Below are 17,346 nucleotides of genomic sequence, written 5' to 3' on the forward strand. Positions count from 1 at the left end.
AAAGGATGGAACCCAGGTCTCTGGCACTGGCTGGCAGATTCACCATCACCTAGCAACCAGGGAAGCCCACTGGGGGTCTGGAAACTACTAAACAGGCCTTCTCCACTCAAGAGTATGAATATAACTTAACGCTCTTTATGTGTTTTTGTGGTTTTATTCTTCACACTTAAGTCTTTGAGTCATCTGGAACTCATTTTCATACAGGGGTGAGATCCAATTGCATCTTTTCCAAGCTGGTTACCCAGTCCCAACACTATTTATCGAATGACCTGTCTCTCCCCTAAAGACACTGAAAGCTACCTTATAGTCCACATTTCTATTTCAAAGCCGACCTTATTCACCTAAAGTGGTCCTTTCTGGTCTGGCAAGTAGTGGCTTCCTCATCCAGTTCCCTTTGTTCTAGCCTTAAACACCACTCTGAGTCTGAGCTGCCACACAGCTCTGTGCCTTACCACACAGGTAAGGCCACTATTTTGCTCAAGACCTGCCGGGCAAGAACACCTAAGAAGCCGACCCCACCACTCACAGCTTAGAATAGGTTCCTGGCTGCCAAGTGCACGACTTTTTCTAATCTTCCTAGGAACTCGGGAGGTTGGGAGGCGATCTGAGGGCAGGGCGGAGAGGGGTCCCCCAGCAGCCAGCCACCTGCAGCCCAGGCCCCGCCCAGAAGCCAACCCCCTGCAGAGGGTGGGGCCGGCCGCCACGTGAGTGCTCACAAGACACACTCTCACCCGCCTCGAGACGCATGAAAACCACGCAGGTGTAACTCCTGCTCCTTTCCAGCACCCGGGACACTGACTGCTGTTCTCAACAATCATCTCTCCCCTCCGAGGCCTCCCCCGGGGAGACAGGGGCTCGGTCTACACACACACACACACCCTCATGCCCCCAGTCTCAGGGATGAGAACCAGCAGGCCCAGCTCTGAAAACTCATCTCCTCGCAAACAACAAAACTCATCTCCTCGTGCTGCTGCTAGAAGACACCGACACAAGCCAGTTGCGTGGCAAACAGGCCCCTCATGGTCCCGTGGTCCCCGGTCCCGCTGGCCTGGGAAGCAACTACCCGCCTGCAGAGAGGAGTGTGTTGTCCACGAGGACACGTGGCACACCAAGGCTGTATAGGAGGCTACAGGAAGAGGGGCCTGACAAGAACCCACCCTCTGGGGCCCTGAGCGTGGTGGGAGGAGGGAAGGCAGAGACCAAGGCCAGGATGAGTCCTGAGAGCATCAGACGGAGAAGAAAGGGGGAGCAAGGGGAGGCGGGAAGGTGGGGCAAAGACCAGGGAAGCAGCCTGGGGTTCTTCAGAGGTTCCCTGCACACAAACCCCAGCGGGGACGTCTGTCGTGAGCCCCTACCTCTGGCAATAACCATCCTCCACTCAACCCGGTCAGTTTCACTTCCTGAAGCAACGCTGTTCAAACTGGTCCTGCTTCACCTCCTCTACGCCCCAGTTCGAGTGTCCCTGTTCTCTTCCAGTTTACCCTGCTCGAGGACAGCTTCCTTGATTGAAAAACACCCTCAAGGATAAATGTCAACTTTGCAGCCCTGCTAAAGTCAAACCCAGGCCTGCGCTCCCACCACAAACATGCACACCCGCACAAACACACATACACACAGGCCTGGGTCCCTCACTCTCCTCCTTTCCTCTGGGTCACCCCTTCCCTTTCTCGAGGCTTCGGAGTGAAGGCTCCCGCCTTCTGCAGTCTGACTATGAGCGCCTTGGCACGGGGATGGCGGGGAAAAAAGGGGACAGTCACACGTGTGCTGAGGACACTCCAGCCACACTGGTCCTGTCTGCGTGCTGCTCCTTTCCTCCGAGGTGACCGACCTCTTGAGAAGCCACATAAAGCCTCCCAACCTCCAAAGTGCCCGACCCCGCGCGCATCCTCACCCCGCCAACCACCGCACGCTCAGCTCCTTTCTCCTCCCGCCTCGGTTACTCTCTGGTGACCCCCACCGCCCCTCCCATTTGGCCACCGGCTAGAAAACTCAGAAGATGCGCTACTGAGATCCAATGCCCAGCTGTCCCTGGAAGGGCACAGGCACCCGGAAAACATCTGCAAGACCCGCACGGGCCGCCGGTGCAAAGCTCTGTAACAAAAGCCCACCCGGCTCGGTCCCCCGTGGACTCCACTTAACCACGTACCTGGCAAAGAGCAGGTGCTCAAGAAACCCTGAGGCGTCTGGCAGAAAGACGAGTTCCCCCGAGGACGCGGTCCCCTCGGAGGAAGGTGCAGGGCCTCTGCGGGAAGGCCTGCTCCGGGTCCAGACCCCTGGCGCCCCCCGCCCTCCCGGCGCCCCTCTCACCTGTAGGCCCAGGGCGACACGCTGCGCAGGTTGGTGGGCGGCCGGAAGCGGCGGTCGGCGGGCCTGCCCCCGGCCGGGCAGCTGGCGTTGCGCGCCTGCTCGCGCGGGCCCAGCTGCAGCGTGTGGTGGAAGGCGCCGAGCACGCCGGCCGCCAGTCGCCCGTACAGCTGCTCCAGGAGCTCCTCGGGCCGGTCCGCGCAGCCCCGCGCCCGTGCTGGCCGCCGGCCCGCCTTCGGGGCGCCCCCCGCCCGGCCCGGCGACAGCGCCAGCAGGACACCGGCCACCAACGCCCAGACCTGCGGGACAGGCCGCGCTCAGCGCCGCGCGCAGGAGGGGCCGTATCCCCGGCCTCCCGCGCCCCCCGCCCCGGGTCCCCGCCCCGCGCCCTCCACCTCTGGGGCCCCGTCCCGCGCCCCACCCGTGGCCCCGCGCCCCCCGCCCGGAGGATGGGTGCGGACCACGCCGGGCCCCGCGCGCCCTCCCCGCCCGTGCGTCGCCCTCGGGGACCCCGCGGCCCTGCTCCGCGCCGGCCCACGCGCCCCCCGCCGCCGCCGCCCCGAGCCGGGGTCCGCGCGGAGCACGGATGTGCGGTGCGCGTGTGCGTGTGCCGGCCGGGCTGCTGCGCCGCCGGCTGCGAGTGCCTGTGACGGCGCCCGGGCCCCTCGGCGGCCCCCGCGTGTCCGAGGCGCGCGGGCCCCACGAGCCGCCCGGGCCCGGGACTGAGCCTGGCGCTCGCGCCGCGCACTCACTGGCGGCCCCAGCATCGCCGCGAAGTGGCTCCGGTGGTCGCGGCGGCGCGGACACGTCCGAGCGGAGCCGCGCGGCGCGGCGCGAGCGGAAGGAGGCGCCTCGGCTGGAAGGGAAGTCAGCGGGTCCGGCCGCGCGGGAAGAGCCCCGGGACGACGGGCACCTGGAGAGGAGCGCGCGGGCCTGGAGGCAGCCTGTCTCACCACGCCTTCCTGAGGGACTGGAGACTTGAGTGTTCCGAACCGGGTGGGGGAGCGGCCGTTTGTCCTTCCCCCAAACGCCCAGGAAACGGCCCTTCTCTGCACCCACCCCCGCCCCCCAGCAGCTCAGAAAACCGAGCACCAAACACCCGACCCAGGCTGCCCTTTTGTGGCTGGAAACCGGCACCTTTGGGCGCGCCGGTGTCTGGACGCCTGCTCCTGAAGCCGGGACTCTAAGAGCGAGCAGTGGTGTGAAATAAGACAGATACTTTGTAAATAAAGACAATGTACTTACCTCGAGGGATTCTATTTCAAGAACAAGCAAACGTGCTCGCTCGTTCTATAAATCTACCTTAATGCTTTTAGGCGGCGGCCTGGTGAATACGGTCATTTCACAGCCGTCATACTTCGCCAATAAAAACAAAAGAATGATAAGAGCTGAAAGGTTTCCGAAGGTACAGAAAATACACAATTTATGATTCCTTAAACGGTTTCTAGCTTTGGTATTTGCCTTGTAAATCATTGGTGAAACCACATTTCATTTATGCTATGTAGAAAAACAACACTTTTGTATGCCTTGAATACCCTATAACTGAAGAGGAATCGCCCTATTTACTGCTAAAAAGCCCACAGAAATTGCCAATTTAAGCAATTAACAGCTTGGTGAGTAAGCGTTCGTTTTGAGGTTACTTTTTTTTTTTTTTTACTAGTAGGTAAATTGTGTTCTTTGTTTCCTTTCTGGTAAAATGGGAATAAACATATCAATGCACAAACATACTGTTTGTGTTTTTTTTCCCCCAACTTGGTAAAGGTGTGGGAATACTTTGAAAGGTTAGGCAGTACAGACCAGACTGTTCCCTCTGCATCATTCAACGAAATACCTTCCACTGTCTGATAACTCAGTAACTTCTCTCTCCTCCCTTGTTACTTGGAAACGAAAATATTTACTTTCCAACAGTTTTCATTTTGTGAAAGATCATAAACACTGAACATGCTCGCCCACTTGATAGAACATACAATTCATCTTTTCAATACTAAATAAAGTTGAGAAATTCTCTTCTAACAGGTGCAAAATCCAGTAGTCAGTACCCTCAGCTCAGAACATACTTATGAAGTGAACATACTTATGAAATAAACATGTTAACAATTCAAATCCCACCCTAAGACAAGTGAGATAATGGGAAGGAAGTTCTCAAAAGCCGGGCCCCTCATCTAGGCACCCAGAGCTGCTGTGGGGGCAGCTGTTTCCACTCACCTTCCTGGGTCAGGGCAGACCAAAACTCTTTCCCTCCTGTGAAAGTCAGCACCTCTTCCTCTGCTGTCTCCTCTGTCAGCACCTGGATGTCCCACCCCTGCTCTTCACTCCCCACCTTGGACACCCGAGAAGTCATCCAAAACTGGCCTCCAAGTGGCTACCCCGGCTCCACCCACTGTTCCCCATCAGGTCTCAGGTCCTGGAGCGTGTGGCGGCCCCCCCGCCCCTTGCACACACCCCTTACCCCCCACCTCCAGGTGTGATCACTGTGGATACCGGTTCCCAGTGTGGCCTGTGACTCACCTCAGGCACTAGCACTTTCTTCCCTCACCTTCTGCAATTCTCTGATCTCTGACCCTGCCTCTTCACCACTGCCCCCCGACCCCAACGAGTGCTGGTGTCCTCCCCCCAACGTTCGACAGTTACCCCAGTCCCTTGATCCTTTTTAGCTGCTCTGTTCAGTTCACACAGCTGGCTGACCACACACAGCTGTCTAGGCCACATACCTGAGGCCTCCACCCACACCCCTGTGTGTCACACTTCCGGACTCACGGTCACTTTTCCCAAGACGACTAACTTCCACATCCATCCTCGGATCTCTGCTCTCCTTCACCTCCATGCCCCGGGCTCTACACACTTCTTAGTCGTGCTGCTTCCAGCCCTCCCGTGACCTAACACCCACGATTTTCTGCTGTTCTCCCTTGGGAATTAGAGCAGCAACCCTGGCCTGGGGTGACCAACGGCCTTCCCCCTGGACCGCCCACCTCCATAAAAGGCAACACCAGCAGCCACTCAGCTCCTCAGCCGCAAAAGTGGCCATCAGCCTCCCTTCTGGGTTCCCTCATCAGGACTCTAGGTGTGCCTTTCTCTTACTTGTCAGGGTTGGACTGAACTGTTAACATGTTTATTTCTTTAAGTAAATAGTGTTGTTTAGTCACTCAGTTGTGTCCAATTCTTTGCAAGCCCCTCTTCTGTCCATGGATTCTCCAGGCAAGAACACTGGAGTGGGTTGCCAGTTCCTTCTCCAGAGGATCTTCCTGACCCAGGGATTGAACCCGAGTCTCCTGCACGGGCACGCTCCACCTCCTAAACATGGGCTCAAATGGACCAATCCCAACAGCTCTCACTGCCAGAACAAGGCCGGCCCGGTGACCTCTCACCCAGGCCTCTGCAAGTGGTCCCCTCCCCCATCCCCCTGACACCAGTGGGGTCACTGTTTCTAGAAGTTAAGTCACATCACTCACCTTCCTCTCTGCTGTTGCTAGAAAAAGACCCACTCCTGCCTCCCTGATGGATAGCAGCCACTTGCCCACTCCCGAGCACACTGTACCCACCACACCGACGGCCCCAGACACTCTAGCTCTCTGCCCCCAACAGCCCCAGACGCCCCTGCTTGTGGGTTAGCATCTGCTCCTCCTGCCCCAGGGCATTGCTGCCCGCGAATCATCACCTGATGCTGATACAAACGCCCCTCCCAGAGGGGTTCCCAGATCATCTCCTCCACCATCAGCACTCTCCTGATGTGCCTTCATTTCATCTTCTAACTGCCCTCATCAGAGCTGTGGTGTTCCCAGTAGTCATGTGTGGATGTGAGAGCTGGACCATAAAGAAGGCTGAGCGCTGAAGAACAGATGCTTTTGAACTGTGGTGTTGGAGAAGACTCTTGAGAATCCCTTGGACTGCAAGGAAATCCAACCAGTCAATCCTGAAGGAAATCAGTCCTGAATATTCATTGGAAGGACTGATGCTGAAGCTGAAACTCCATTTTGGCCACCTGATGCAAAGAACTGACTTATTGGAAAAGATCCTGATGCTGACAAAGATTGAGGGCAGGAGGAGAAGGGGGTGACAGAGGATAAGACGGTTGGATGGCATCACCAACTCAATGGACATGAGTTTGAGTAAACTCCAGGAGCTGGTGATGGACAGGGAAGCCTGGCGTGCTGCAGTCCTTGGGGGTCATAGAGTCAGACACAACTGAGCAACTGAACAACAACTGCCCTACAGCCCACTGAAACTACATTCACTATCTGTCTCCCTGGCCAGAATTTAAGCTCTTTAAGGACTGGGTGTTGCTCTCTTGGTCATGACTGTGTCCTTAGAATCTCGCACACACCAGACATCTCATGTATTTGCTGAACACCTGCCCCATCAGGTCATGACCTTTTTAGGGAGCAGGGAACGTGCTCTAATTAGGTGTTTCTCTCCTGCACCTAACAGAAGTGTGCATGTGGCAGAAACAAGGTAAGATGAGACAGATGGGCCCTCCTCTCTCATGAGGTATTAGAGACAAGCCACTTCTCCTGACTGCCCACCAATGCAAGTCTGCAGGACACGGCCAACCAGTCAGGTGCACTGCTGAGGATGCAAGCAGGCCTGGCCTTGACCCCACACCCAGAGTCCTGATAGGGAAGCCCCCTTGATGCTGCCATTGCTTGGGTGGTTGGTGCTATGAGGCTGCAGGAGGAGGCGACTACAGAAAAGATCGAGAGGCTCAAGACCTGATATTTCCTGTCACTACACCTTCCTGCCTTCAAGACACAACTGCTTCACTAGTGCTGGAGCCTCCGCCAGGCAAAACTTCCAGACTCAGTCCCCAAACGCCAAGCAAGCTTGCTTGAACAACAACTCATCAAGGGTATATCCAAGCACAGTATTTTTCAAGCCACAAACCATTAAGTCAATATAGTTTTTTCACTACTAACACTGTCTAAGAAATTACAGAAAAGAGCAGAACATACCTCAGCGATTAGTGATACTTACATGGGTGTGGGTGCCAGGTAGTGCTGCAAGATTTACTTCTTGTCCGTATTTCATTGCTACTGTTATTAGTCACTCAGTTGTGTCCGATTCTTTGTGACCCCCTCCTCTGTCCATGGATTCTCCAGGCAAGAATACTGGAGTGGGTTGCCAGTTCCGTCTCCAGAGGATCTTCCTGATCCAGGGATCAGACCTGAGTCTCCTGCCTTGCAGGCAGATTCTCTACCACTGAGCCACTAGGGAAGAAGATTTACTTCCTACTGTGGATCAATGTTTTCAAAAGGGTAAGTCAGTCGCTGGCCTAAGTGTTATTTTCACATGTTTTTATTCCATTAAAAACAAAACCTAAACCCAAAATTCACAGAACAGAATATACTTATTAAAAGTTTTGACTGTGCAAAATTAAAGTTTGGATATTTAATTCAAAGTTCAACATGAATATAATCTTGTAAGGTGACTTCTTTCCTTTAATAAATAACACGTTAAAATTGTACTATTCTGGAAGCAAATCATCTCCTAACTCTTCATCAGCAAAATCATCCTCGTCCATTCTCTTTTTGGCTGCGGTTTTAGGTCTTTCTATTTGAGGGCCAAGCGGATCCACATAGGAGGCGTCTGGGTTTCAGAGCAGATGGTGACATTAGAGGAACAGGAAAAACAGCAAATGTAGAACCAGTTAGACTCGTTGTCAACAGTGAGCAATCCAAAGTGAGCAGGAACGCCTCCCAAATCACGAGAAGCTTTGTCTGTGTCGCAGAGACCCCCAGGGGCATGCGTCTGTCCCTCCGCCATCCCAGCAGACCCATGGGCCAGGGGCACTCACCTGGCTCCTTGTTGCTGCTGCTCTCATAAGGCTCGTCTGTGCCAGGCAGTGCTCGGAGCTGGGCACTCAGTCGCTCGCCTTTGCTGCCAGCGCTACAGTTCTGGCCACTGTCTGGAAACGGAAACAACAGGTGTTGAACATGCCGGGGGGAACATCACACTGCATTATCTTACAGTATAGTTATCTGCCAAAAAACAGGCTGGTTGTTTCATCTGACAGCCAATTTCCAAGGGATGTAATTCTCGTCTTCTGAAATTTCTAAGAAATTCCATGGTGAAATCCCAAGTAGAAATCTCATACTATAGTGAGAGCATCACTTGAGTAGTCTTTACATGGCTCAGGTCCCACCGGGTGCTGGAGACACTGGCGAAGGTGCCCCAGTTTGGGGGGAGGGGCTGCGCCGTCAGCTGTGTGCAGCCTGGGAGCCACCACAGCCTCACAGACTCAGTGGGCTAGGAGGCCAAAGACTCTCACTGTGTGGCCATGGGTCTGGTGGAAAAGTGGCAGCAGTAACCTCTCACCTACACAAGGTTGTTCCTGTAAGACACAGCAGTGGTTTTCCGGGTGTGGCCCTGGGACCACCACAGCTGGGACCTGGTCAGAAACACAAAGTCCCAGGCCCATCACTGGCCAGCTCAGAGATGCTGGGATTGGGTCTGTTTTAACCAGCCTTCCTAGTGACTCTGATACACAGTAAAACCTGAGGACCCCTCATAAGGAAGGGTACTGAGGTTTATAAAACAAATTATTGAGAAATAAGGCTACAATGAGACCAGTCTGACACACAAAAAAGAACCATTTTCAAAGGCCCTCAAACATTTCAGAAAGAGCCATTTTGTAGAAACTAATAATTCTGATTATATGTTCCCTATGGTCCTCTCATATATAATCAGAATTATTTGTACAAAATGGTCCTCTCTCCTAAGCAACACTTTAAAAATCCAGTTGTAGGCATGGCATTTATTTCAACACACTACACTTAAACCAGCTCAAGTCTGGCCTCAACTGGACTCAAGAAAAAAACCCCTTTCCCCTTTGTGAACTGTGATTCTCACCCAGACAGAAAGGCCAGAGATGTCCACGCTGAGACGTGAACATGCATCACTGGGTCTCCCGGGGCAGAAGTGGAAGTAGTAGGACTGGGCACCCTTTAACACTCAGGCTGTGCTGGCAAGTGCAGGGAGGGGACGCTGCTGAGGGTGGGCCGTGTCCACGGGGGCCCCATGGTGCTGTGGGAGGGGCCCAGGAGGTGAAGTGGGGAGGAATTCAGGTGGCGCCACAGCCTGGTGGACTCAGACCCCAAAGCCAGGGAGAGCCTGGCCCCGGGCCTGAGAGAACTGGAGGCGGGGGTGCTGACAGGCAGGCTCCGGAACAGTGTGGGGGCGCTGGGAGGAGGTGGGGCCATCGGCGATGACAGGAAACCAGGAACAAAAAGGCAAGTGTTGGGAGAGAGAAGCAAGAGAGCCGGGTGCTGCCCCAGGGCCAGGCCCTGATACCTGGCCCATCGGGAAGCCCAGCTTCAGCTTCCAGAAGCTTGTTTGTGCACCAGGACTGCCTGTTTGTGTTGGGCTGACATGAGCTGGATGACAGAAGGGAAAATTTGCTAAGAAATAGCAGCAGCGGCGGCAGGAAGGCCCCCAGGAGGCCCCTCTCCACACAGCCTTGGCCCTCCTTGGCCTGAGGCAGCATCCCAGGGCCTGGGGACACCCTCTGGGTCTGGACACTGTCCTCCGGGCTCTGGTTCAGCTTCACCAGCTCTCAGGACACCTGGCTAGCGGGACGGAGCTTCCAAAGTGGACTTTAAATGTGAGGTGGGGCCTCAGCCACACCGCACAATCCCATGATGACCCAGGAAGGAGGTTTGGTGGTGGGTTTGGGAGGAACTGGTTGCTTACTCTGAACCGAGGATTTCTGGAGCCAAGTGTAGGATCCTGAACTTCAGTAAAGAACTGAAGCTCCCCTAGGGTTATTCCTTAAAGGGACACCCAATTCAAATGCGCTCACAGCCCAGGAACCTGCCTCCTAAGAAAAGGGGAGTGGGAGGAGAGGGCTGCTGGGGCCCTTTCTAGGCTCTTCTCATGGATGCACAGGCTGGTCCACAACTTCCCGGCTGCTGAGAACTGTTGGTGCACGCAGGCCCATGTTCCTCATCTACAAGCCCAATTCCAAATGGCGCTAAAGCAGGTTTCTGGGGGGAAACATGGCTTCATGTCAAGAATAAAACCTGCCTTGGCCTGAAGCTATCCCAGGCCATTATTTATCCTCAGTGTGAACATTCCTGTTTCACTAAAGTAATGAGATGTCACCTGATACTGAGGTGATCCCCAGGGGTATTACATAGCTGGGGTTCCCCTGGAGCAGTGGGGCTGCCCCTCAGGGCATCCAGGTGCCCTGCTGCCTGCAGTGGCTGCACACACCTGAGGAGCAAAGTCCCGCCCTCAAGGAGTGGCCGTCCCGCCCACGGCCCCACTCCGCCAGGCAGCGCCCACAGTAGATCAGGGCTCGTGCGTCCTTCCAAGTCGATCCTGACTTCCTTGAGGGCAAAGGCCCCATCTCATGTCGCTGGCAGCCAGAATGCAGCCAACAGTAATGAAGGAATGAAAAGAAGACCTCCCTAAGCTGCAGGCCAGGCCTGCCTGCGTCGTGTCCCCTGGACCACAAGCAGACAACAGGATGAAGTCAGTCCTGTGTGCATGGTGGGGCTAAGTGTGGACACAACTTGGATCTCAAGTTAGCACTTGGTTTTCTAATTAGTTTCCTTAAAACCACCCAACTTCCCCTAAATATAACTTCTACTACCCCTTGAAATAGAGAAAGAAGGTGGATTCTGTTGACGGGGGAAAAGGGGGAGGAAAACATAACAAATTTTAAGCAACGATGTCACAAGCAGTCACAGAGCAGGAACTCAGGAGCAACCCAAAGCAGCAGGGTTTGTGTGGCTGGTCCAGAGGCATGATGCTCAGTGCCCAGGCGGGCACCACTTCTGCACTGAGGTGCAGCAGTCCGTCAGCATCCTGTGAGACCCCACCTAACAACATCCATCTGAACACCGTGACACAGCAAACCTCAGTGGTATGGACGCCTGCAATGATCTACCTAACATGACCGTTTACTCATCAATCAGCAGAAACAGGGCTGGTTATTTAACAACTAACACCTGCAAACACCTGTTCATAATACAGCAGGCTGATGCTTAGAAAAGTAACTTAAAGTAAGTGAGGTAAGTGACTAAAAGTGAAAGTGAGTGAGGTTTGCTGTATATAAAAAACAAACAGGATGTTTCTGGATTGTTTCAAGGGGCTTCCAGAAGCCAGTGCACTAGGATCTGCCGACCCCGGCCTCTCCAGGGTCAGGGACACTCACCACTGCCTGCACTCCCGTCTCTCCGGCCGCGGGGACACCCGCTGCTGTCCCGACCAGACTTGATGCGCTAGAGCAAGAAGACCACATGTTAACAAGGACACGCTGGACACAAGTCCTGCTTCAGTGAAAAGAACAGATGATACCTGCAGGGACCACCATAACCAAGCGTTGATTTATTGTTAAAACACAGACCCCAGGCCTGACTGGTCCTGCCTCCCAGGCTGGGTTCTCGTGACCTGCCCTGGAGCCGGCCCCACAGGAGGAAGGCCCGGCTGTCCTGGAAATGAAGTGGGAAACCTGGAGACCCCAGTCCCACTACACACACGGATGGCACTTGGCCTTAACAGGGCAGGGTCACCCATGCTTCTGCAAGTAACTTAAAAACCAAGTACTTTCCAGATGTGAAAGCTCAGGTTTTAAACACAGCAGCTAAAGAGGTGGAAGGAGAAGGGGACTTGAGAGTGGGCTGTTTCTGCTTTAGCCCCATATGACAACACTGGACCAGAACTATTTCAGGGGGAAAAGGACAGCAGGGCTTTGAAATTCACCTTCCACAGTAAAGGTACTATTAAATCTCAAAGGACACCTAAGGTCTGCCCAACAGTCTACTTTCCTAGATGTAAAGCACACATAAGTCATAAGAATTATCTCCAAACTGTGACATTCTTAGGTTTCTTTCTGAATCTTACGGTTATTCTGTGTTTTGCCCAAGTTAGAATTTTTGAATTAACACTGAACCTGCCTCCAGCACTGTCAGTTTCTTGTACATATAAAGGTTCATTGACAGAAAACAGTACTCAGTGAATAGAAACAGACAGTGTTGGACAACTATTTACAACTGAATTAAAATTTTCTCAACAAAGGTTGATATCTTATTTAGATCTTTAATATCATGAACATAATTCCATAAATAACTCAAAGGACACATTATTTACACCCTCAAACCTGACAACTCTCCAATTTATTTATAAATTATCAGGTCACAGATGGGGTTATTGATAATATAGTCTGCAAGGAAGAAGAAAACACTTTTTTTTTCCATAATCCAAGACTCAAGTCTGTATAATGAAACACTCTCCTAAAATTCCAGTCTTCCAAATATCAGTAAACATGCTCAAGTTTCTATTAAAAAGAAACCTCACTGGGAACCCCATCTCTCCCTTTGCCTCCACAGACAAAAGAAAACCCAAAGATGATGTAACAAAAATATTTATATCTATACTCAGACTGTAGAAACTTGGTGTTTATCTGTGCTTAGATGTTCAGTCATGTCCAACCCGTGCGATCCCATGGACCATAGCCCACCAAGCTCCTCTGTCCACGGGAATTCTCCAGGCAAGAATACTGGAGTGGGCTGCCCGTTTCCTCCTCCAGGGGATCTTCCCGACTCGGATCCAACCTGCATCTCCTGTGTCTCCTGCATTGGCAGGCGAATTCTTTACCACTAGTGCCACCTGAGAAGCCCATAGATGAATAATTACCAGCATATTTAAAAGACTTAAGACAATGATAAAATAATTAAACTTGTAAAGACAAATGTCCATATAATCTTCCCTCCTAGCAGGGAAGGAAGAGGGACACCTGGGGGCAGGAGGGACAGGTCCAGACTGGGGGAACTTTCTGGAAGAACAGTAATGGAGCAGGTACAACAGTAATGGCTTACTGAGGGGCCCAGCCCCACAGCGAACAGGGCGGGTACAGACGCAGTCCCAGGGACACAGGCACATTTCAGTGACTGAGAAGCCTGTCTCATTTATTTCTCAGCAGGTGGTCTGTGCTGATGCCAGGAGGAGAGACGCTGCCATCTTCTCAGAGTTTCGACACCTCGTAAAGTTCCTGGGAATCTGGACTGATCTGGGGGAGTGAGGTATGGATACAGGACCGACATGTGAAGGAAACAGCTACGTGACAGAAGAGCCACAAAAAATAACAGGGGTCTGCCTTCAGGGACACAGGATGCTCCCCAGGTTGTTTTGCTAAGTAGGGGGAAAATGCAGGGTATAAGCAGTATTTTGTAAAAATCTCACTTTTGTAAAAAAAAAAAGAAAAGAAAAGTTCCCATTTTAAAATGCGTATTGAATATATGTTTGTATATATTTGTAAAAATGCTTGGGAATATAAATACCAAAATGATAATAATAGTGATCTCAAAGTTGTGGTTTAATGATTTTCAGCTTTTTCTTTACATATTTTAATTTGACTACTACTTACAAAAGTCATCTACCTATATTTTTAGAATAACACTTGTCTTTCCAATAATATGAAAAAAAAAAAAAGAGAGAGAGAGATGCCATTCCCATATTGGGGGAAAAATGAGAGAAGAATGTAAACAGAGGAGTGTCGGGAGATGGCACCCTTCTCGCCATGAACACACAACACTGCTCCCCCACAGGGACCCACCATGTGGTGCCCTCCGGCCACACTGTCGCCTGCCCCCAAGAGTGGCCACAGGACCCGGCGGCGGGGGTGGGGGTGGGGGGGTGGGCTGCAAACTCCCCCAGTGACTGGATGTTGCTGACATCCGAGTATGTGGCCATTTTCTAGCAATGCCAGTGACAAACTGGGACAAACCTGACTTCACTGTGGACAGTTTCTGAATGCTGACTGGGGGGTAAGAAGGACAACAGCCCAGGGTTCTGTCCATGACAGGGCTTTTATTCCGTAAGAGTTAGAGCCTTGTCTTAGAACAAGGAACGGATGTTAACAAGTTAAGGATCCTTAAGAAGACTGACTTCTATTGAAAACAGACCTGAAGACATTTTTTCGTGGCTTCAGCTCCCAAAAAACCCATGAACGTGGCTGCACCTTCCTGCTCACACCTCAACTCACACCTTCCCGCCTCTGCGCCGGGCCCTGAGGTCCAGCCACACCCTGAGGACCACACTGCGTGTCTGTGGGCCGGGCGGAAGCAACCTGCATTCATTTTATTCTCCCACCAGGTGACCAGCTTCTGGAGCACCTTCCCCATTCGACTGTTTCCTGGACAGGTGAACCTAGGACTAGCACCGTCTACCTAGGACAGAAGCCCACAAGGCCCCCAAGCCTCAACAAAATGCACCGGAGCCTCACCTGGATAGTGTCATCCAGCCCGAATCACTACACACTTTGCACCAAGGATAAATGTCATATGGGTTATCCTCTGGTTTTCTTTCTTGAACTTTGTAAATGCAATAATATATAAAATATGCAAAACATGCTTGCCACTTTTATTACAATTTCCTTTACAGTCAATTTAAAGCTGTGCCTTTAAGAGTTCTTCACATAGACTCTTTTTCCGTTTAAGAAATATAGCCAAAAAGGTTTCTGCTCAAATAGCTTTTGGAAATAATTGGAAATTTAGGGGTAAGTACCAACTACATTTTATATTAGTTTTGAATGTCCCACGGTATTTTAAGTTGGCCAAAACAAAGAATTTCTTGAAACTGTTTGATTTCTCTGGGGTGGGGGGGGGGATGGGAATGACAAATATTAAGACAGGAGTTCTTTATTTATTAATGTTACACTATAACTGGTTTACAATGTTGTATTAGTTTCTGCTGTACAACAACATAAATCAGCTGTATATATGCATGTAACTCCTCCCTCTTGGAGAGTTCTCTCTTTGAATAGTGTAAGAATTTAGAAATTCAATTTCTAAAATTGAACAAATTATGAGTATGCTTCATTTTTGGATGAGCAATGAAAACTTCCTGCATTGTGTAAACTGTCTCTCTCCCATCCTCTTTTGCCTCCTAGTCGTTCCCTTTTATTCTCTACTCCTCTCTAGTTTGGGCTAACATTTTCCTCTTCCTTGTTGTATTTAAAATACTCAGTCCTCAATTCCTGCTCTTCTCATTTTGCTCTTTTCCAGTTGTACAACAAAGTTTCACAAGTTTCTTGCAACTAATGTTTTTATGTTCAGTGAAGCAGAAACACAAAATGCTGAAAACTCAGCACTGCTGGGGGCTGCAGTGTCCCACCCTGCCCAGCTGTTTGTCACTGCCCCCAAGAACAGAGCGCAGGCTCCCTCCAAGCCCAGGAAGGAACTCAACCCAGAGCACAAAGGGAGAACAGTCATCTTCTCCATAAATGTTCCAGAAAAGGACACGCTCCTCTGGAAAGTCAGTCCACAGAAACAAACTTCCAGCTTTAATATCTTAAAATAGGACCTAGGGGCTTGGCGAGATCCATTATCCTGACCCAAATAAACCTGAATCCTTTTACCTTTCCTTCTGTGGTGGTGGTTTAGTCACTAAGTCATGTCTGACTCTTTGTGACCCCATGGACTGTAGTCCTCCAGGTTCCTCTGTCCATGGGATTTCCCTGGCAAGAATACTGAAGTGGGTTGCCATTTCCTCCTCCAGGGGATTTTCTTGACCCAGGAATTGAACCTGTGTCTCCTACACTGCAGGTGGATTCTTCACTGTCTGAACCACCCCAGGTCTACACAAATCCTTCTTCATTTGAAAACAGTTTTTAAAGTCCATGGCCTAATTTATTTTGTGTTTACTTTTCCCTTTAAATCAGACTTTGTATCCTAAGCTGGTGTTTGATCATTTGAAGGTAACCCTTCAGAAGCATAACTCTAGACCAGTGTTTCTTGAACACTGTGGATTAAAAAATTACCTGGAGAACTTGTTTCTAAAACACAGACTCAAAATAAATAAATAAAATAAAATAAAATAAAACACAGACTCTTGGACTCCAGAGATCTAATTCTGGGGCCAGGATAGGTATAGGGTAGGGCCCCTGCTCTGTAAGACCAATTTAAAGCTCTTTTAGCTTGATGGGGGTTTCCCAAGTGGTGCAGGGGTAAAGAAAGTGAAAGTGAAAGTTGCTCAGTTAGGTCTGACTCTGCGACCACGTGGACTATAGAGTCCCTGGAATTCTCCAGTCCAGAATACTGGAATGGGTAGCCTTTCCTTTCTCCAGGAGATCTTCCCAACCCAGGAATTGAACCCGGGTCTCCCGCATTGCAGGTGGATTCATCATCAGCTGGGCCACAAGGGAAACCAAAGAAACCAGAGTGGGTAGCCTATCCTTTCTCCAGGGGATCTTCCTGACTCAGAAATGGAACTGGAGTCTCCTGCATTGCAGGTGGATTCTTTACCAACTGAGCTATCAGGGAAGCTGCCTTCTAATGAAGCAGAGGTAACAGACATAGGTTCAGTCCTGGGTCAGCAAGATCTCCTGCAGGAGGAAGTGGCAACAAACTCCAGAGTTCTTGCCTGGAGAATCCCATGGACAGATTGAAAAAAGAATAAAACAGATCACATCCTCCAAGCAAACACAAGAAAACCACATTTTGAAAGCAAATATGGAACTTAGGTTTAATTATCTAAGGTAATTAAGTTCTTGAAAAAATTTAAGCTTAAAGAATATATTTCTTTCTATGAAAAACAGATACTCAAAAATAACGTTAAATTTTTAAATAGTCTAGTCTCAAACACAGGAGGGAGTACTCACTTTCAGAAGCAAAAATACTGCAGGGAACACAAACACATACAACCCTTCAGGCACCAGAACTATTCGCAGCGCCATGTCCTACTATACAACAGAGCAGCCAACAAAAAACCACCACTGCTACACATGAGCCCCTGCATCTTGGTTCCCACAGGCATGGACTCTCCAGCTGAAGTCAGGTCTATAAATTAATCTGCGGTTATTTGTAGCAGGAAAATTACCATTGTTAGTCTATTAGTAGCCACCCTCTAAGGACTACATTGAATCTAATGCACTTCCTCAGATTAGGAACAAGGTTTTGACAGAAATGTATGCTAAAACTACAGTTTCAGTTATCTCTCCTTTTATGCTAGAGCAGAAAACTAATTTCAACTTAGTTTTATTGACAGAAGCCCCGACATCACTCAGATGAGCACAAAAGGCCGATGTTTTCAGAATCAACAGACAGC

General features: G+C 50.8%; 2 protein-coding genes across 3 annotated transcripts in view; both read right to left on the reverse strand.

The window, feature by feature from the left end:
- The window catches only part of IL17D (interleukin 17D), a 35,264-nt gene extending 27,800 nt beyond the window's left edge, over positions 1-7,464 (reverse strand). Inside the window, exons 1-4 of one of the 2 annotated variants that reach the window (XM_061133136.1) lie at positions 5,062-5,166; positions 3,550-3,660; positions 3,057-3,217; positions 2,308-2,603 (exon numbers count right to left, since the gene is read on the reverse strand). In XM_061133136.1, the coding sequence (XP_060989119.1) occupies positions 2,308-2,603; positions 3,057-3,071 (311 nt within the window). In that variant the 5' untranslated portion in view covers positions 3,072-3,217; positions 3,550-3,660; positions 5,062-5,166. Of the gene's footprint in view, positions 1-2,307; positions 2,604-3,056; positions 3,661-5,061; positions 5,167-7,272 lie in introns of those variants that run through there. The other variant, XM_061133135.1, reaches the window with a different exon arrangement.
- A 113-nt stretch (positions 7,465-7,577) lies between these two features.
- The window catches only part of IFT88 (intraflagellar transport 88), a 62,068-nt gene continuing 52,299 nt past the window's right edge, over positions 7,578-17,346 (reverse strand). Inside the window, exons 24-26 of the mRNA XM_061133131.1 lie at positions 11,456-11,522; positions 8,093-8,203; positions 7,578-7,884 (exon numbers count right to left, since the gene is read on the reverse strand). Of these exons, the coding sequence (XP_060989114.1) occupies positions 7,763-7,884; positions 8,093-8,203; positions 11,456-11,522 (300 nt within the window). The 3' untranslated portion in view covers positions 7,578-7,762. The remainder of the gene's footprint in view (positions 7,885-8,092; positions 8,204-11,455; positions 11,523-17,346) is intronic.

Source organism: Dama dama, chromosome 30, assembly GCF_033118175.1.
Source record: "Dama dama isolate Ldn47 chromosome 30, ASM3311817v1, whole genome shotgun sequence".
Taxonomy (NCBI): Eukaryota; Metazoa; Chordata; class Mammalia; order Artiodactyla; family Cervidae; genus Dama; species Dama dama.